Source organism: Phlebotomus argentipes, unplaced genomic scaffold (genome assembly GCF_947086385.1).
Source record: "Phlebotomus argentipes unplaced genomic scaffold, Phlebotomus argentipes genome assembly scaffold_4, whole genome shotgun sequence".
Lineage (NCBI taxonomy): Eukaryota > Metazoa > Arthropoda > Insecta > Diptera > Psychodidae > Phlebotomus > Phlebotomus argentipes.
Window position 1 is genome coordinate 10,468,849 of NW_026776174.1, and position 21,195 is coordinate 10,490,043.

Consider the following 21,195-nt stretch of genomic DNA (forward strand, 5'->3'; position numbering starts at 1 on the left):
AACTTTTAGCAAAGACACGATCCACTGGCTGGATTGTTATAATCGCCATGGAGTTGTATAACAGCCAGAAAGCATGGTTATGTTGAAGTCAGTGTGTGTTGTTTTGCCAAAAATCCACAGAAAACACTTGTTTTCCACGATTCTAGCTAGAAGGAAATGCAGTTCAGGTGGGAAAACATCAAATTTTCCCCCAATCTTCGTGAATCATTGAAGAATTCTGCTTGAATTTGCAGACACTCAGAGTTCCCGGAAGATCGTCGAGCCGGGCGAGATTGTCGTCTCGCGGCAGAGGGATGTGGGCCTGGTGGGCATCAACAGACCTTCTGTCCAGAACTGCCTGACGGACGACCTCACCGTGCGTCTCTTCGCGGAGATTGAGCGTATTGAAGAGGATCCGAGTATTCTGGTGGGCGTTCTTCATGGGATCGGCGGGACTTTCTGTGCCGGACACGATTTGAACAGCATCAGTGAGAGCACATTCTCAAGAGCCCCCAGGATAACCAGGAGATTCCTCCGGAAGCCCTTCGTGTGCGCTATGAATGGGTTTTGCGTGGGAAACGGCCTTGAACTGGCGCTCATGTGCGATTTGCGAGTCATCGAGGAGACTTGCGTGATTGGCTTCCTCAACAGGCGCTTCGGGGTGCCCCTTATCGATGGAGGCACTGTCCGGCTGCCCGCCCTGATTGGCTTGTCTCGTGCTCTGGACATGGTGCTCACGGGACGAAAAGTGAGTGCCGAGGAAGCCTTCGAAATGGGCCTCGCCAGTCGGTTTGTGGCCAATGGAACTGGTGAGTAATTTCCAGATTGAGCAAGATAGAGTCTGACTCTTGTCTCTCTGCGCTTCAGGAGTTGGCCAGGCGGTGCATCTTGCCGTGGCGGTCGCAAAGTTCCCACAGAATGCGCTGCTGCACGACAGAACTTCAATGTACAGAGCCACATTTGATGGCACATCTTTCGACGCTGCTGTGAAGGATGAAATTGAGTCTGTGACGCCAGAAATGGTGCAGGAAGCCATCCAGGGATCTCGACGGTTCGCCGAAGGCATTGGCAAGAGTGGTAAGTTCCACGACATCAAGGCGAGGCCGATTGCTGACTGGGAAGCGGATGAAATTGCGAGGGAAAAAACGAAGTCTGAATCGTGATTTTTCATAAAACTTTTTATTTCTCTAATGATTTTCATTTTATCACAAAAGGAATATTTTTTTCTTCTGTTTATTTCTCAGTAGTTATAAGCCCTAAACACTGACACAACTCAACTTCACCACTGGGATTGTTTTTAACGTCCACACATTCGGTTCTGAATCATGAGAAAAATATCATTCTAAGTAGAAAATATAGAGCATTTCCAAAATCCTCTCGTCTTGCTTTTCTCCCCCATTAAACACACTTTATCAATTTTTTTTCTTACTTTCGAATAAGAAAACACTTTGCGAAATTCTGAAGAATTTTCCATTCCATACAAAATCACCTTTTCACCCCGAAATTCACAATTCTCCATTCTTTTGCCTTTAAAAAGTGAATAAAAGTGTATAGAAAATTGTCAATAATTGATTTTTTTTCTTTTCACTATGAAAATTTCTTTATATAATTTCTCTTTATCATAAAATTTTGTCGTATGCCGATTTTTTTTTCCTTTAAATATAGATTTCTCTCATGCTCTAACAATTACAACTTGCCTAACTATGCATAAAAAATTTCTTACGAGATAAAGTAATAAAAAAGAAATTTGCCTCTCTGAAGTTTCGCCATTCGTAAGAAATACAATTTTTATTGATTTTCCCTATCATATAAAATTATTTCCGTCTCGCCTCTCACCAAAACTCCTCCTCAAAACCCAATTTGTTTTCTCTATTTTTTCCCCCCATTTTTGCTAAAAATATTTTCTTGATTTCCTTCTTTACTTTTTTTTATTCAAAAAATATTTCATCCTACTCTTCTTCGCAGCCTTCAGTTCCTAAACACATCGCCTTACATCCCTTTTCTCCATCCTCTACATACATATAAATCTGTACGTACATTTATTTATCATTTATATACATTCATACATATAAATATTTCTTCTTTCTCTGTAATATCTCTCCTCCTCCGCTCATTTTGGCAAAATTCTCTCTTCGCTAAATTTATTCCATTACCTCGCGGAATATAGTGGAAAATTATTGATAGGGGTCTTTTCTTTTATTAAGGATTCATATATTTTGTAAAAAATATTTAGTACTTTTCTTCCGTGTTGTAGAAAAAGTGCGAGATTGAAAAAGCTCGAATAGTTTCAGTGAAATTCCTGAGTGTTCAAAATTCAAATACAAGTGAGGGTAAATTCTTAGTGAATTGGGAAAATGTTAGAAGATAGAGTGAATATAATGTTATTAAATGGTTCTTGTATTTCTTCAATAATGATCCACTGAATATCCCAGTTATTTGTCTCACAGAAAACCTTCCTTCTCTCCTCAGCAGAACAATGGCTCACTGGGAAATCAACACTTTGGCAACCCATTCTTGGGTACCTTTTTCTGCCACTTTCCACCTCCACATTTTGTCCTCGTAAGGAATTCTACACATAAAGTGCCTTATATGACTAAATTAATGAAAAAACCTTCACAGTTGCATAGAGTTGGTGACAGTGTGAGGTGAGATCAGTATGATTTGCAGCATCATTGATCTCCCATGCTCTCCTTCTCTCTCTATCTTTCTCTCACCCTCTCTTCATGATCATTTCACATCACACTATCTTGAAACTATAAAGATCCACCATGTGATTTGGCCTTGACATCCTTCCACATTCAGTTTATAAATATTTTTGCTTGTATTTAAATGGTAGATAGTAATTCCTGAAGGATTGATCATATGAGTTCACTTCACCGGAATCGCCGCTGACAGTTCAAATAGCCTATTCCTCCTTCCTGTGCATGATGGTCGCATGGTCGATCTCCACCTGATCCTGATCCTTGTCACCCCAGCCCCACAGATTGTGGGTGCCGTCGCCGGTCCTCTTCACTCGCTTCTCAATGATGTCCGACGACACAGTCTTGAGATCGTACGCCCAGCCGATCTTCGCGAACAGATCAATGAAAGCCGTGGTGGTGTTGAGACGGTAGTTGCCCAGCTCGGCGGTCTTGTAGTCCCAGGGGAAGACGTGGTGGTAGTTGTGCCAGCCCTCGCCAAAGGCGAACATAGCCACTCCTCTGTTCTCAGACGGATTGATGTACCTGCACGGGGGAATAAGCCATTACACCCTCACTCAACCCACTATCGCTCGGGATCAACTCACTTGTCATAGGGTTTGCCGCCCCAAGTGTGAGCCGCGCTGTTGACGAGCCATGTGACGTTCAGGACGAACGTGTACCGGAACATTGTGGCGCAGAACCAGGAATTGAGCCATGATTCACCCCAGAACATCACCGGAATGATGGTGGGAAGGATGAAGCACATCACGGGCATGGCGAGCATGTAATACCTGCACAAAAAGGTGTTTTTGGTCAAATTATCTCAAGAGCTCGTAAAAACCAAGCAGAATATGTGGACTTTAGTGTTCATTACTTCATCTTAATAATGCTAAACTAAAAGAAATTATATTCTTTGCAATAACACTTTAATCCATAACTTTGATGGATTATATTTGCAAAACAATTGTTGATAATCTCTAAGTTCACCTTTGCTCAATTGTTATCTATGCAAATGACTTTTCTTATAGCAGACTATAAAATAGCTTGAATTACTCTAAAAATACTAAATGTTTTACGTTTCTGAAATTCTCCAGGTGTTGTGAAGGTTGTTAAACTTTTGCTTTGCAGAAAAAAAAACTTATCCGTCAGTTCTTATTCTTGCCATTCATAAATTCTTCTGATAATTTAGAGGCATATTTAGCAATACCCTAACTTTGATAGATCAGTAGAATTCAATCAATATTGGTAGAAATTTACCCACGAATAGAGTTTATACTTATGCATGAGCTTCATTAACGCAAATGTAAACAGTCAGCGACAGTAATTCAATCACTTTAGAATATTTTATGCATGATTAAGTATTGCAAAAGTCTGTTACTGAGAAAGTTAGCTAATATACGTCTAATGCGCTGACCTCAGTGGCATTGTGAGGTCATATTGGGAAATCCTCAAATTGCGCGCTTCACTCATGCGAAGCTGAAGGGAAATACTCACTTCTTCTGGATGCGAAGTACAGGATCGGCCTCGAGGTCAGAGATGTCCAGCTGGCGTCCCTTGGCGATCACGTCGGGGTGCTTTCGGCACAGCAGCCAGCCGACGTGGGAGAAGAAGAAGCCCCTGGTGGCATTGTGAGGATCGGCGTCCGTCTCTGAGAACTTGTGGTGAACGCGATGATCACGCGCCCAATGCATGGCGCAATCTTGGAAAGCGATCGTGTTGAAAATGGCAAGCAGGATGCGCAGCGGCAGTTTCGCCTTGTAGGATCGATGTGCCCACAATCGGTGCGCTCCGGCCGTGATTCCCAAGCCCGATATTACATACAGTACATAAGCTGTAAATGCAGGAGAAAAGGAATGCCCGTCATTGCCAATCAGCCGCTGTTTTTGCGAAAAAGCGTTCTTTTCAATGCAAAATACACATTCATGTAATATTTGCACGCGGAAGGAAACCACCGGTGGAAGTGCTTTTTGCATCTTGTATGAAACAATTGTGCATTCTCAACCCCTGGACACGCGAAAACTCGTTTAACCACCCAACAATGTTTGCCCCATTTGCCCATAGCGACTCCCCAGAAGCGTGTGAAGTGACCTTTTGACACTGGCGCGAGACTGGCTGTCTTATCACCGACCAGCAGCACACGACAAGTCAGCTTCAAAAGGAAAAGTGGACACTCTCTGGGTGTCTGATAGCGGCTACGTGAATCCGAATAGGTCATTCGACACAGCGCGAGAGAGGAAAAAACCATCACAAGTCATGCGACCGAAAAGAATTCCTATCGCAATCCTTATCGTGCTATATTATTCAAAATTGTGTAACTTGTGATCTCAGGATGGCTTTATGGCTCTCTAAACAACTTTTTTCCGTGTCAGCTAATCTTTTCGCAACACCATTTTTCTCACAGCAACGATTAGAGAAATAATTAACTCAAGAAGTATTCGGAGATCGAGAAACAATCGTATGGAGTAATTTTACTGCTTACGGGAGAAACTGTAACATATTTATTGCAAGTATTTCAATTGAAATTATCGCAATTTAATAAGCAGCCACCACACTTCGGTGAGGCAATTAAATCTCTCACACGTCTCTTTTCCTCGAGAGTTTCTTCACCGCCAGCCAATATGTTTTGCATTGGATTTGCGTGGAAAATTTATATAGAGAGAAAAGGCAAATATCTGACAAATTTTGCAAGACTTTCCGTATCGGCAAGCGAAACTTGATGAAAAACTAGACTTGTTCATATTCAGAACAATTTTCTGTGTTCGTAATTGGTCAAAATATAATAATAACCCTACATAAAAGTGCTTTTTACACAATAAATTTTGTTTAGAAGCCATCATAAACAGGAGAAGAAAAAGGGACCCTCAAAAGTGACTCTTAAAGCTTAATATTTAATTTCTAGTGTACAAAAAAGATCCTGCTTTTGTCCCAATCGCAGTAACAAATGAGATAAGTGATAAGGGAAGATAATACTAACCGAAAAGTACTGTGAAGAGTTTGGCGGATGTGAAAAGCCGATAGGCGCCGAAGAGGGCGGCAAGATGCAGGTATCCAAACGCAATGATATTTCGCCAGACCAGCTTGAGTCTCCTCTTCTCGGCCTTCTTCAGGGTTTCTATGTTGTTCAGCAGTCCTCCATCGACGGTCTCCGCGTCATTCTCATTGAGCACTCCTGTGCACGTCGACGTGGTTGATGTGGCGTTTGGCGGCATTTCTACGCAACTGATTCCATGCAAGGGAAAGGGAAAATAAATTGTAATTAGAGCAAAAATCCACCTCAAGTACTTGAAGTTTTTTCTTATGCAATGAAATTGTTGTTGCCAATTTAGCCATCATTTGCACAGAAACATTTTTTCACACTCTCACAGGAGGAAATATAGATTTTATAGAACCACAAGCGACATAAAAAATATAACACACGAGAAAAGAAAAAGTCGTGAATGTGATAATGATAAACGGGTGGAAGAATGACTTCAATTGGTGTGAAGTGCAGGAAAAAGAAAATCAAATTTAACCCTGGACGATGTGACAAAAGAAGTGTTCTCACGATGGGGCGCGTTAGGAATGGTTAAATTTGAAGGCCACTTTTGTCAAACTGCAATATATTTTTGGGGGATTTTCTATGCCAACTCCTTGTAGCTGGAAAAGTCCAAAGACATGGAAAGCGCCAAAGTTAATTTCGTCATCGACCAAACGTATTGCAGCTGAAATGTGTGACTGAGCATGATGAAAAGCGGGAAAAACTGGATTGTGCACACAAAGGAGAAAAAATTACGCAGTTTTCACATCTCGCAATTTGATCTCATGAATTGCCACGAAACCAACCCCATTATTCTGCAGCAAGAGTAGCTTTTCTCCACACACACGCTTTCGAGATGCCCTTCGAAGCTGAATTTCGTCACAAACTCACAAAATGGTAACGCACTGCTGTCTTGAGCAAATAAATATTTTATATATGGAAGTTATGAAAAAACCGAAATGTCGATGGAAATTCTACGAGCTTCTGCGGAGCACTGAGCAGAGAGGGAGAGACAAGATTCTGTGTGCTTTGGCCTTCTCCCCCTCGAAATTCGTCAAGTGCATCAACTGAGCATGAGTGGAAATCACACCGGCATCATCCGTTTCAACCCCACGCCAGAGCGCGCTGCACAGCGAGCAAACATCCGATGTCTTCCCACCCAATGACGTCACTTGCCTGGGGAAAGCGGCGCTCTGCTCCACCGTCAACCCCCAAGGCAGTCGCGAATTGAAGACACCCAAACAGTCTAGTTTTATTTGCAAGTCACAATTGCGGTGCGTTCGAGGTCAGGAATAGGTCAATTTTCGCAATGACTACTCAATTTCAGCCTCAACTGAACTATATACATCTCCCAAAAAGCCATCCTTCCTCTTTACCCAACCTCGGCATGTGATTATGCAAATTGAGGCGTGTGCAAATAGAGAAGGACCCCAAAATGGGATAAAGTTTATGCACATAAATTACTAAGAAAAGGCGGGGGACATTCCTAATTGTGGCGACAATTTGCAGAAATAAACAATGTGATTCTTTTACTATTTCTTACACCTGGCTTTTCTCGCATTTTGCATCTTGACCTCAGAATGTCACTCTGCTTTGCATAAGCAATTGAGCACCGTAAATGCTTCAAAACTCCTTGGATTTCCTCCAGCAAATATCCATAGAAGAGAATGAACGTTTTCACGTAGACCACCAGCTGATTTCATCTGATAGCGCCGCTATCACCTTGTCATTCAGCGCCAAAAGCTCAGCTTTGTCAACAGATTAGATTGGACTTTCGCATCATATTTCATTGGCTTTCCTCTTGGCCGTGAAATTTAATTTCTAAAACAAACAACACCTCTGTCATGCAAATTAATAATTTGCTGATATCACAATTCTCTGATAAATTCGTGCGCTTTGACCTTTGATCGTCTTATTTTTAACCCACCATTCGAGAGAGCACTCAATTAACCCTACGCGTGGAGTCCATCCAGGCGGTTGCTATCGCGCCTCGCTGCTTTTCAGTCGTGATAACAAACGCGGTATCGTGGAGAAAAAACAGTGCAGACTTTGGGAAATTGAGCGTCACGAGTAGATTTTGTGATTTGCTTATCAATATTCCTTACTTGTGTTTATGACCAATATTGTAAATCGCAAAATTGGCAATTAAATTCACTGCTTTTTCACCCCGATAATGTGCTTACTTGACAACACGCTCTTTTTTATGTCCCAGCGAAACATTAATCCACTCGCTTCAGATAAAGCTCGCAAGTTCTTTCTCGATGATTAAGCTATTTTTTCTCTCTCAAGTCCTTCGGCAATTCCGAATTCACCCAGAGTAGATAAGACAAATGCTTGATGAATATCTAATTGAAAAGCGGTCTTTGAACTGACTGAATATTGACACTAAGATTGATACTAAATTTACTGTATTCGCACTGTTTACTCAGTGAACTTTGTCTTGAGAAGGAAAAACAAATTATTTACAGTAGAGAATTAAGATTGGATTAACTACGCTTAGAAGCTCGGCGAAAACTCTTCACTTGGGTATCATAGTCCATTTCTAAACTATCATTATAATTACAGGAAGTGTCACTTAATGTTTCACAATAAAGACATGCCCGAAAGAGAAAATATAATTTATATTCTGAATAATAGTGGATTAATAAGAGGGGAACAATGGAAAGTGACATTTCGAAAATTTCCATCTAATCTAGCCAAACTCTTCACAACTGTTTTTTTTTTTTAAATTGTCATCTGCGACTTTTATCTCTGTAAATGTTTATTTACACTCTACACTTAAAAGCCAAGTGGAGATATTGCAAATTAAGTGTAGAGTTGCACTGAAAACAAGTCCAAAAATAAACCACATTCTTCCCATTAGTGTTCTTCTATATAGCATCTCTCTAAAGCATGTTTCAAGGACTCTCAAAAGTGTCTTTTACTTAGAATGTTGATAAGTCAATTTGTCAGACTTTCTTGAGAGACTTTATCGTGTATATTTTGCATATTCAAATTGAATCCCGCTTATAGACTACAATGGAAGATTGCGTTACTCATAGGAGCGGAAAGTACAAATGAACTCATTCACGTACATTTCAACTCGCGCTCTTCTAACACAAACGCACATCGAGACTGATTTACAGTTGAAAATTTAGAGATTTTCAATGAGATGCTGAATTTGCAACGCCGCATGACATTTTGACAAAGTCAAGAGCTCCGCGAGAGTCACTATCATCCCAATTTATCTCGCACTCATCATTTCTCTACATGCTCTGCTGCAATATGTAATGAGAGGTGTTCCTATGCGTGGCATATTTTAGTGAAATGGCCAAATTAGCTGCTTGATTGATGTGCAATGATAGAGTGCGAGCCAAAAGGTCCACTATTGCAGAGATAGATTGATGGGAGTTGGAAAAAATGTTCCGTGTTATTACGAAAAAAGGAGGTGGAAAAAAAGTGTAGGAATTATGTAATGAGAACTCTCAATGAGATATTCATTTACTTCTTGCGTTTGCAGAGAAAGGTCGTTCATCTCTTTCCCACAAATGCTGCACTGCGTGTGCGGCTTTCAGATTAATCACACACATATCTCGAAATAGCGAAATTGTGAATGGAGGCAAAAACTTACCCAGAGCTTTTGAGTTGTGTGGAAAGTGTGGTCAGCTATCCTCTCTCTGGCGAAATCACACTGGGAATTCGCGAGATGTGTCCGCTCGGTCGACACCCGGCAACTGATTTGCCTGTGTGCAATTATTCCGCGCGAAGAAACGGGATGATTTGGTTGGCTGTTGAAGAGTAGAGACGTGATCACCTGATTTTCCGGTACACTGTTACTCAATTCTCAGGCTTTTGGCAAATATCTTCCAACACACCACGGCTGTCGTCGGTATTTGAGAACCCCGCAATGTCACAACTGACAATATGTGCCAACACTCCTTACCTTGCAGTGCAAGTGAGGGAATCGATTCGTGAAAACGCGCGAGCAAGTCACACTTCCATCGACGGCGATGGCAGGAGTTCAATTGATTGCGACGCTCGCCCCGATCGCCGATTTTATTCGCGACTAAACGTGATAAGGAGTGTCAGTTGCAACGTGCCTCGGAACACACATTGGCACAACTGGCGGCTTGTGTGTGGTTGTCAGGCGGGATTATGGAAAAGAGTCCGGCAGTTATCGCGGGCCAGCTCAATCGTCCACGATTATGTGGAGTGAAATAGCTCAAATACAGATGACAGCAGATCCAGTGGGAATTTCATCACTACTTACAACAATCACTGTCTTTCAAATCGATAAGACCTTTGGCTTCACACACGCAAGAAGTGGGGAAATGGAGGGCCTCCCTCTCTCTCGCTTATCACACTGGGCCAAAACTGTAACTTAACAAACTTTCAGCGGGATGGAATCGAATTAACGTTACTTCTCGCTCACAGTGCGTCACACAATGAGGTGTACACTGTGAAAATGCAGCCCGCAGAGGAAGAACGGCCGCAGCTCAGTCGATAGAATTGCGCAAGAGTGAGCAGAGTGGCGAGAGAGCGCGAATGAAATGGCAAATTCATCAGACCACGTTGGGGCACAAGTGAGATGGAGGCATAGGCAGTGCTTGCGTCGCACGATATAGTACGATGTCTCACACAAAGTCTCATCGGAGTGTCTTGCATGAGGGCGAGCGAGAGGATCGGGCGAGGGAGAGAATTTGGTCAATTTCCTTTTTTTGCTCCTCTAATTCAATTTTAGCGGAATCACGCGATTTTCTCCAGAACCTACGGCCCAATCAGATGGATGTTCTGAAACAGGTTGCGGGGGCTTGTTATTCCCAACTTTTCCTACCATTTTTGCATTGTATTCAATAGCTGACAAACGCCGATTGACGCACAGAAAAATGTTTGGGCGTTGTTATTTATTTTTCTAGCATTTCATCCGATGTTGGGAAATTTGCAATGATTCTGGAAATATCTTTTTTTCAATTCCAATTTGAATCATGTCCACCCAAGAACATATCATGCCACATTCTGAGTCACATGTTCTCATTCGTTACCCATTGACCCCTCATAATGTCAACATTTAGTCTCGGTGTCACACAATTACTCAGAAGCCGCGATTCCCCTTATCGCAACTTTCTATGCTCCTCTCCATCAGTCAGGACGCTATCACGTGGCGATAAACTCACCCACAGTTCAAAGGTGTTCCATATTCATCGTCATCTTCCCCAACCTGACTCAATCTATGTGATCATAAGTTCAACGGTGGAAGTTCATATCAGATAGAGCGTCCCCTAATCTAATTTATCTAATGAGGATGTTACGCCGAAAAAAGACCGCCGCTCTTGAGACTGTCCACGGTCGAGGTCATGGGCAATTTCTATATCTCACATGTGCATCGGCCGATACATTTTTTCCTCTTGCTCGGTGAGCATGTCACATTGGAGCGAGACGACCGTATGGCGCTCAGCATCGCTGCTCCGCGATTGTGGCGTGATCGAAAGAGAGTGCCGAGAGTGGAGTGGAAACGTGGTAGTGGCGTGATATACTTCTCACACTATGCATCCCTCTCATCGCCACTATATTGGCCTCAGTCTGACTGACGCCGTGACTAACGCATGTGTTTCGCGTGGTTTCGTCAGCAAAGCTTTCGGAACACCTTGTAGTATCAAGTTTTTCAAACGCAAAGATATAACGGCTACTATCGTGCAATGTCCAGAAAAAGATTCGAAATGCTCGTAATTTACAATGAATCAGGCCGTTTGCATACATAGGCTAAGACGGGAGAACATTTAGGCAGTTACGGACACTATTAATTTTTTTTATGTATTCTGTCCTAATGGGAAAATGTCTGTAAATTCACACACGGGAAATATTCTAATGTTCTAATATTACAGTGAATTGGATTAATGCTAATTTTAACAAAAATTCAAGAACACGACTTTTTTTAGTAAATTTCGTAATATTACAGTTGTTTAACAAAGTTAATTAAGATTAAGGCTGTGTTACAAAAAAGAACAATTTAAAAAATAACACGTAAATGAACTATATATCAGGATAAGGAAAAAAAGAAGTACATAAAAAATATTGAGAACTAATAAAAAGAGCTACGGCTGAAATTGTGTAAAAGATAAGAATTATACAAAAAGTCGTAAACTAAGGACAAATTAAGGGCAAAAGTAAGGACACAAAAACTAAAGATTTAATGTATTGTACGGCGATATGGAATTTAATGTTAAGTAGTTTATTATTATTTAAATTCGAAAATATGTCATTATTGAAAAATTAGAATTTATTTAATTTTGAAATACAAGGGAAGGGAATTTAAAGGTGAAGAGAAACATATATCATTGACAGGTGGAAGAAGAATTGTCTTTTTTTTCTTTACAGTATGAATAGAATCCACCCAAATGTGGCGCTGCGAAAACTCACTGGAAACTGGTTCAGCTTATATCAGATGATAAAAATTCACATTTCTGTTATATGAATATCAAGTTGTTTGATGTTGAATTATTGCGTCCAGATTCATGCCATTGGTTATTTTTTTCTTTAAATTAATTATTCATCACTTCAATGGGTTTATAATGTGAGATACAGACTATTAATGTATGTCTTTCATACATTTGTACTGGTGAATTTCAAATTTTCAAGTTCATGCCTCATCTGCATATATTGAATATTAAGTGAAAATCTATTGATTTTTTGTGATAATGAAGAAATGCTCGAATGGATATGAATCCAAGCGGATTCGATCAGCAGGACTTCAAATATATATTCTTATAAAAGCTCTGCCACTGATCTGAACTTGGTTGATCGTGTGAGATTTGGAGTCAGGAATTCCCGTAGAGCACAAGTCACTGTACCTGTTGCAAAATGTCTAGTTTACAGCGAGTTAAACCTTATTTAATAGCGCGTTTGATCTTTCAAAAACTTGATATTAGTTGTGAAATATGATCAGTGGATGAAAAGCCAATGGAGTTCTTTGTTAACACAAATTATAAGAACTGATCAAAATTCATATTTATTCTCCATATAATCTGAAATTTTTCCATTTGATCGATTGAAGCAATTCTCAGTTTCTTAATCAAGTAAAGAAATATTCTACGTAAGCATGATGTTGAACTTCGGTTCACCCGGGAAACGATGGAAAAATGAGGAAATCCTCGAATATCTCACTATCTAAAATCTTCACAATTTTGGCAAATTAATTTTATACAGTTTAGAATATTTCTGCCGATGACTCAGCACTGAGAACTCGAAATTGATGCCCTTTTCATAATGTCTTATTCTTTACATGTCGCGAGAAATTCCACAATTGCACTCCAAGCCTTTGTGACGCTAATAACCCAATTGAAAAATGCAATGCATTACGTTTTATTGGGTGAAGTACACTTGAGAAAATTTGTCGTAGCGCTTTTTAATTTGACCTATAAAATTTTTCGAGGAATAGCAACGTCATATAAACATGATTTCTTATTATATTTTGCTCATTTGTCTTTATTTAGTCTCCAATTCATATTACAATAATATACACCTCGTGTAAAATACCAATGACTTTTACAGTATAAAAAAACGTACCAGAAATTGCATTTCACTAATGCGAAACACTCAAATGAAGGCATAACACAGCCACTTGAAATCCGTGTTTGTAAAAAGTTCTACATGAATATATTCACTAGCTCAATGTACGTAAACTCAGTTGTAAAAGAATCTGCTTTGTAAAATCTATATAAATATACAAATCCCTTAAATTAAATAGATTAGCCGAAAGCTTAGACTTTCACTTGTATTCTCGGATTGTGGGATTATCTGGATTCCTGCTTTGATTACTCTTCAAGGCATTTCAAAATTCCCTATTCTACTAAATTCGAGTTCTCGTCCGCCTCCATGGGAATCTCATCCGGCATGCTCCGGTGGCCGTGCTCGTGGTGAGATCCATCGCCATTGCGCGCGATGGTCTTGCGAATGAGCTCCTGCGAAGGCTCCTTCAGATCGTACGCCCAGCCGATCTTGGCGAAGAGTCTGAGGATCGACGTTGTAATGTTGTATCTGAAATCACCGAATTCAGCCGCCTTGTAGTCCCAAGGGAACGTATGGTGATAGTTGTGCCATCCCTCGCCCATAGACACGAGGGACACGGTGAGATTTTCCGATGGATTGATTTTCCTGGCGGACAAGGAGAGAAAGTTGAGTGTGGATCGTCACAAGCGGAGGAAGAGAGCTTACCTGTCGTATGGCTTGTTTCCCCACATGTGAGCGGCACTGTTGACCAGCCATGTGAAGTTCAGAGCGAAGACGTATCGGATGAAGGAGAGAGTGAAGATGGAGATTATCCACTCCTCGTTCCACATGTAGACAGGTGTAATGGTTGGAAGCACGAAGCAGAGAAGCAACTTCAGTGGCACAAAGTATCTGTAGAGTGTGATAAGAGGAGGAAATTGAGCATCTTCCGTAACACTAATCGGCGTCCATTGATCCCGATCGTCAATAAGGAGGTCGTCGTGAAGAATCTTTGATGCAATATTGTCATTGAAGGTGCGATATAACATGATCATTGATATTAATTCGGAAATATGCAAATTATTAGCAAAGATCACTAAATACGAATGCAAATTTATTCCTTATGCTGAATTAGATAATTTATGTGACACTTTTATGGTTGTATGATGAGATTTGTGATCGTGTGAGTGTTGCTTCTCACGTGGATGCTGACGAAGAGTGTGGAAAATGCCTGCTGTGAGCAATTTCTTCGCCTCTCTGGCGTATTCGGCGAATTTCTTGGAAATGAAACTTATACTGGTACTGCAAAATTCATTCAGTAGCTACGTGACTTTGGACATTATTTATGGGAGCTTTTGCGCAGATTTGTCTCTCTTCGGCAGAGACTACGTGACCAAAGTCTCGATCACCATCAGCCACTATCAGTGGAAGATACAGATCGTGGTTTGCAATAATTAATATGCGCCTGATTTATGTTTTTTCCGAATTTCTTCGCAGACTCTCGAGTGGAGGATTTTTAATGCTAATTTATGCAAAACTTATACGAATAGAAGGAACTATGAAAATTGATGTGGCCCTAAAGGAGATATTTTAGGTGTTTAATAGTTTAATTTATTGAATGATTATACAGCAGAAGGGGGCAACGGAGCATAATTCAATTACTATATGTTCACCTCAGTGGTAATGATGAATTAGAAGTCAAGGTTTGAATTTTGGTTTTTCTTGCGAGCGCTATTACGGATGATGATTTCGCTTTTTTTTGCTCAGCTTAAACTGAACTTCTGTGCATTTTACAGTGCGTTGACATTGATTTTTTACATGTTAGCTGGCTGTCTAATGAATTGAAGCAATGTGGGGAATTTTAGCATCTTCATTGAGGCCTTTTGGTAATTTAATTTTAACGCAGACATTGCTCAAGAGACGTTTCAAGAACACCTCCACACATTTTTTTGATACTCAATGCATTTGATTGTTGCACGAAGACACATGATCATAAAGCTGTTATTTATGTCTATGACCCTTTTGCGCGATTAGCATCATTGCGATAATTGCAAGTGCGACGCGATGCTCGCGCGTACTTACTTCTGATGCCACTGCACCACGGGATCGGCGAGAATGTCACTCATGTCCACCTGGTTGCCCTTTCGGATGACATCGGGATGTTTCTTCATCATGAGCCAGCCGACGTGGGCAAAGAAGAAGCCCCGATTGGAGTTGTGCGGATCGGCGTCCGTCTCGGAGAATTTATGGTGGACCCGGTGGTCGCGCGTCCAATCGAAAATGGTATTCTAATGAGATGAGTGAATGAAAGTAATTAGCATATTTCTTTGCCGGGTCAGAATATATGAATTTGTTAGACAATCTAATCTATAATCTTCCCGTACCTGCCCGGCAACTGAGAAGCAGAGAGCCAAGATAACCCGGAGTGGTGTCTTCGCCTTGTACGCCTTATGACTCCAGTGTCTGTGCGCACCTGCAGTCACGCCGAATCCGCCAATTCCACCCACGATAAAGGCTGTTAATTTGAAAAATTAAGAGGCTTAATGCGAGATTACAACACATTTTCGCGCTACAGCAATGTTATGAGCGATGCACAGTAAAGTATTTGATGGAATTCACTTCAATTCATAAAGGAAATGATGCAGAGTTGGCAAAAACCTATTGAGTTTTTGAGGTCACTCGAGTGCTATTGCAACAAGAGGCGTGCTTGTTGTGGTTGCATTTATTGTTGAATTTTCCGGACTTCAGCTCAACGTGAGACAATCGGGGAATTTTGCATGAAGTATGACGATGTGATCACATATATTTCTGATGAAGTAACCTTTGAAATTGCCAAAGATCAATAAAGTCTAGGAAGAATTTTTTCCTCCATTATTATTGACAAAACCTTGGCCCTTTTTTTCACTCACAGTTCCGTAATAGTCAATTTTCTAAATAAATCGGATAAAACTGTGAGATGACACAAACTCATAATGCCTCTTTCATCACTGATTAAATGTTATGTGGGGAAATTCCACTGAGATAAATCAATTGAGACTGTTTTTCTTGTTCAAATACTCACATATCGCGTGAAATTGAGTGATCAACAGATTGACGGAGTCTTTTTCTCCATTTCTATGGGATTGTGGTTTGTTTGAATTAAACAATTGCCACAAAAGTCGTGAAGAAATCATAATACAGAGTGGCAATGATATTAATATGCCTAGAGAAACTGCAACCTCCAGAAATTAATGTAACTCATTAACTTCACCAAATATTATTCTCGTACTCTAATGCCTTTGCAATTCGCCACTTCTTCATTTAATTAATTACAACACACATCGTGTGAATTTATCATGGAAAATCCTTCGCAAATTGCGCAATGTTGGTAGATTTTTGGACATGATCTTGATATGGGGATTTTTTTCACGTGTACAGGAAGAGGCATTTAGCATTTTTGCCGGATTATTGTGATTAATTTTGAACCTTGAGCAATTTGTGCTGCCCATCCTATTTATGGAAATTTCGGCACATGATATCTGCGAGATATTCAATCAGTCTGGACTTACCCCAAGCCACGGTGAAGAAGTGCGGCGAGCGGAAATTCACTAGGAATGCATAGAGCGACACGAGGTGGAATCCAATGATGGACACGGCGTTAATCACCTTCAGCGGCTGCTTGAATTTAATCCCGAGATACTCGTACTCCTCCTCCTCCTCCGCGACTTCCTTATCCTTCGGGTCATATTCACTTTGGTCACTTATGCTATTCAATTGGCTCTTGCCCTCGTTATTATTATTATTATTGAACGTGTCATCACTGTCATTCACTGTTGCATAAAATTTGTTAGCACTTCTCTTGTGAGCATTAGCTAATCCACTTTCAAAGTGTCCATCGGCGGTTGTTCCTGCCACCATCGTCATCGTCGACAATTGTGTCATGGTCACGTCTTGTGATCCTCCTCGTCTGGGATGGAAGACAATCTGTTAATTGAGTCGCGGTGAATAAATTTAGCCCACTCTAGAGTGTGCCTCAGAGTCACAAAGTATGGTAATTTGTAAGGAAAAATGTATCTTATTCACATTTGAGAGGGCGCACAGCACGGAACACTCCTTATTTTAATCAAAGATTTATATATGCTATCCTATTTGTGGCCAATGTGCAGCTGCAATCCTTTTGCTCAGAAATAAACGATTAAATCTATTCCTGGCGCAAATCACTTCACTGGAGAATCAATAGAAATTCAATTATTATGTTATTTTCACTGAGGAGCAGCTCGTGCAATACATGAGTGTGTCGTTAATTTTTAAAAGACTAAACCATACAGATTGCTGCTATGGTCTTTATATAAAGACGATCCCTCCTCTTCAATTTCAAATGGTCACTCCGTTCGTGACTTGTGTCTGCTTTACCGGTTTTTCTTTGAATCCATCAGTGAGAGAGGTCGGAGGATCAATTATTCCTCTGCCAGCACTCGGAGAGATGAGAGGAGAATCTCCCAAGAGACACGGAAGGAAAAATTCTTCCCTCGAATTGCATATTCAGGAAGTGATTGAGGAGGATTTTTTTTTTTACCTGTTTTGGCCAATTTTCTATGAATTTCCTCCTTCAGAGGCACTGCGAAATTGAGAGACACCTTGACTGTTCTACTTCTGGATCACTCCGACACCTCAATACGACTGGTGGATTTTTATTAAATTGCATTTAATAATGACCAAGTTGCTACACCAAAAATGCATTCTCAGCAGTTAATTTTCTTATGACACTTTGAATGGAAAATTTGCAATAATTACATTTCGAAAAGATCATAATATTTATTTTACACATTCACACCTCTTTTTTTTAATTACACAATACATCATAAGCATTCGCCCATTTGGTACAAGGAAGATCCTATAGAAAGAAACTGACAGATTTCCTACACTTTTTGCACCATTTTCACCGCTCAGTGTCAGATGTAATACCATCTTAAATATCAAAGATTTCATCAATATTTTTGCTGTTAGAGAATAATAAAGAATCCTTCAGTAATATTTTCGCTGTTTTTTCGGGAAATTCAATCATAATTGAATGGCAAATTACCGACAGATAGTCTTGAACTTTCAATCCGCATAAGGTGTACTATCGTGAATGCAAAGTGATTATTCGCCAGAGAATTCAATATCAGCGAGAGTAATACATTGATTCTGGTGGTCATACAAAATTCCCACGAAGCCTTAACACTGTTTCCATTTTCCTCTCCCTAAATTCTTCTGCAAACTCATGCCAACAATTAGCAGAATTAATTGTGTGATGGAAAGACGTGTAAAAACAACAAATTCAATGGGGACAAACAATAGTCTAATCGGACTTTTTAACAAATATGCGTCGTTAGTCATTCTAAATGACTTTTGATTAGTGAAATGATGTCCAAACGAGCGCAAACAGAAGTCAATTTACTATAATCGTCACATTATTACCATCCGGTATCTCAAGCAAGCCACGTTAGGAGCTTTTCTCAGCGCTGGAAATTCATGATTGGGTGTAAAGCTTTGCCTTTTTTTACAGCTCTTCGATTCTATGCAATTTTTCTGTTGGACTTCAGATGAGAAATCGTGATGTTTAAAATGACGCAATAATTTTTTATATACTTATTAATTTATCAGCTTGTGTTGTGTTTAAGGCGTTTTCCTACACGACAAACATTTTACTATACTGCGTTTGTACGTATATAAAAGAATATCATACGTAAGAGATTAACAGCTTCATTGATCTCACAGATGACTTTCTATGTGATTGAGGATTTTTACATATCGATGTTTCCTGTAAAGTTTATGTTTCTATGCGCAATTAGAATAATACAGAGACTTTATACGTTTGCTTAGGGAATTTTATTCTTGGCATTTTTGTGCACAGACACAAAAGGTCATGATTAATTGGGGATAATAGGATAATAGGAATAAAATATTCAATTAGCTTCCTATTAATTATGAGAGATATGCGAATTCACCAGAATTACTTCGTAATTTTGTAGATTAATATCAATTTGCGAAATCAAAAAACTCTCCACTTTGTAGTCTGCATCTCTTCCTGACCTTTAATTTAGCAAAAATTGCACTTGACACCATATCATGTTGCGATTAGATTTGCAACTTCAAGTACACTATTTCAACAGGACTCCAGCACATAACGAACATAGAATGTGTAAGCTTTCGATTACGCAGATTGACATTGAATTTGGTAAAAAAAAAGTAAAATTTTGGGTGTTTGTGAATTTCGTAAATTACTTTTATTAATTTTTCGACATTGATATATGCGCATAACCTTAGCAGCGCCGGAGAAGAAGTTAAGACAGTGCGTGAATTCAGTCAGACGGGAATGCCTGCGACTAAACTGACCGCAAGAGTGCGATTGGTTCGGTGTGTTGGGGACAATTCTTTTCTCGCAAAGTCAAATACCGAGTGAGACGATCATTTGTTATTTTACATAAGACAAAAAGTCAAGCTCTGCTGGTTGCTCAACACCTCAGAAAGGCTTACTTATCATTTGATTATTGCTGAATTTACTGAAAAATTGAGCTATTTGTCTTTTTTGTCAGAAATTTCTCGGGCAAGGTAAAAATGATGGCGCAAATGGAAGTAAATCTTAGCATAATTTACGATCTTGTCTCAACACCGACTTGCTTCTGACTAATTCAAATATATCAGGTGATAATGAATGCTGAGTATGTATGAATGAATAATCATAATGCCATAATAGTAATAAAATTTTCATTGCTACCAAAATATTGAGGCCAATGTAGCCGCATTGAATTTCATTCCGCTGCACAAAAGCATCTTTTTGCCCATCTTCGGGTGAATCTTCGCCTGAGTTTGATTCATACGCCGATTAATCATGGTTTGTGAGATGTTTTGTGTAATTTCCTCGTTCAAGTATCTCGGCATTATCATTTTTTTCCCACAATTCCCCAGAGTTTTCATTGCTGAATTCTTGCCTCTGCACCAAGTATTGGTGGAAGTTGATATGAGGAAGGTAAAAAGTCTTGAGATTCATCACGTTTTTTTCCTCAGCTTTTCATTGACAAGTGAAAATCCAAACATTGAAGTTTATCTGTACGCATTTGCTTTTTTGTTGCTAATATTTCAATAATTTCGTAAAATACCGTGGAAGCTTAATTATTCAACTCTTGTTGATTATTAGGAAAAATTGTGTTTTTCACCCAGAGTTGCCATGTCTGAAAAAATACCTCAAATTTGACCTTAACACGTCATTATGAACATCAGAATTCGTTGGTGGCTTCAAATGAATTTTTAATTAAAAGGCACCGTGTGTCTTCATCCAAATCCACACTTACCTTCGTCACTGCGGCTGATCCCGCATTAATTAGTCCATTTGCTTGTACCACCAGCAAAGCTCCAGAGATTTCCGGCGATACGCTATCTTATCTGCACTGTCGATGGTGGAGCAAAACAAGTTAGATCGGTCTGTGGTCAGGTACACAGAGGATTGCGGATGGATTAGCGATCGCAATAAAAAAGTTATCGCATTTCAAGACTCTCCGTCTTCCCGCCTCGCATCGGAATCACATTATTGCCATTCCGCTGACCTTGCCACTGTTTCAGCGTTGCCTACAACTTATGAATGAGCGAGATCAGTGAACCAGAAAAATGTAAGTCAAACACTGTCTCTGGGTTAAAGGGTCGTAAAATGACCGACTGGAGCGTTGAAATGTGTGGAAAAACTACTAAAAAAAAGTTCTGAAGCTGTAAAATTTAAATGATGATTCAAACATTTTTATAGTCTGCAAATTCCAACGGTCGAGAAGCTGTAAATGTTTTCGTGATCATAGTCACAGCAGAGAGAGTGAGTGGAAGATTAGGTGAAATTCATCATTTTTTCACAATAACAGCGTGGTGCAATCCAAGTGTTATGAACACTTAAAGACAAAGAACAGCACAAAAGTTTTATTACGCAGAAGATTATCTCTAATTCATGTGCCACGAGTACAGCATAAAGCCCACAAAGTCTACATGTCTCGACACCTAGACCACACCATTCTGTGAATTAGCAATCGGCAGTGATGACCTTTAAACTGC

General features: G+C 40.0%; 3 protein-coding genes across 7 annotated transcripts; 1 reads left to right on the plus strand and 2 right to left on the minus strand.

Annotated features, from left to right (window-relative positions):
* The first annotated feature begins 65 nt into the window (after positions 1-65).
* On the plus strand, positions 66-1,909 carry LOC132258549 (2,3-dehydroadipyl-CoA hydratase-like). The gene is made up of 3 exons (XM_059755887.1): positions 66-167; positions 234-788; positions 847-1,909. The coding sequence occupies exons 1-3, from the start codon at positions 74-76 to the stop codon at positions 1,140-1,142; spliced, it is 945 nt and encodes a 314-aa protein (XP_059611870.1). The 5' UTR covers positions 66-73; the 3' UTR covers positions 1,143-1,909.
* LOC132258547 (acyl-CoA Delta-9 desaturase-like) lies at positions 1,140-10,150 on the minus strand. 4 transcript variants are annotated; one of them, XM_059755886.1, is made up of 6 exons: positions 9,926-10,150; positions 9,287-9,443; positions 5,635-5,879; positions 4,155-4,491; positions 3,266-3,451; positions 1,140-3,203 (listed from the first exon to the last, which is right to left on the minus strand). In XM_059755886.1, exons 3-6 carry the CDS (start codon positions 5,867-5,869, stop codon positions 2,885-2,887), a joined length of 1,077 nt encoding a protein of 358 aa, XP_059611869.1. In that variant the 5' UTR covers positions 5,870-5,879; positions 9,287-9,443; positions 9,926-10,150; the 3' UTR covers positions 1,140-2,884. The 4 variants fall into 4 exon arrangements, with proteins under 4 accessions (XP_059611869.1, XP_059611868.1, XP_059611867.1 ...); XM_059755885.1 differs by lacking the exon at positions 9,926-10,150 and adding an exon at positions 9,599-9,705; XM_059755884.1 differs by lacking the exon at positions 9,926-10,150 and having other exon boundaries at positions 9,287-9,687.
* Positions 10,151-12,663: 2,513 nt separating this feature from the next.
* LOC132258823 (acyl-CoA Delta-9 desaturase-like) lies at positions 12,664-17,776 on the minus strand. 2 transcript variants are annotated; one of them, XM_059756309.1, is made up of 6 exons: positions 17,696-17,776; positions 16,689-17,086; positions 15,525-15,655; positions 15,223-15,428; positions 13,867-14,052; positions 12,664-13,806 (listed from the first exon to the last, which is right to left on the minus strand). In XM_059756309.1, exons 2-6 carry the CDS (start codon positions 17,059-17,061, stop codon positions 13,494-13,496), a joined length of 1,209 nt encoding a protein of 402 aa, XP_059612292.1. In that variant the 5' UTR covers positions 17,062-17,086; positions 17,696-17,776; the 3' UTR covers positions 12,664-13,493. The 2 variants fall into 2 exon arrangements, with proteins under 2 accessions (XP_059612292.1, XP_059612291.1); XM_059756308.1 differs by lacking the exon at positions 17,696-17,776 and adding an exon at positions 17,203-17,397.
* Between the last annotated feature and the right edge of the window lie 3,419 nt (positions 17,777-21,195).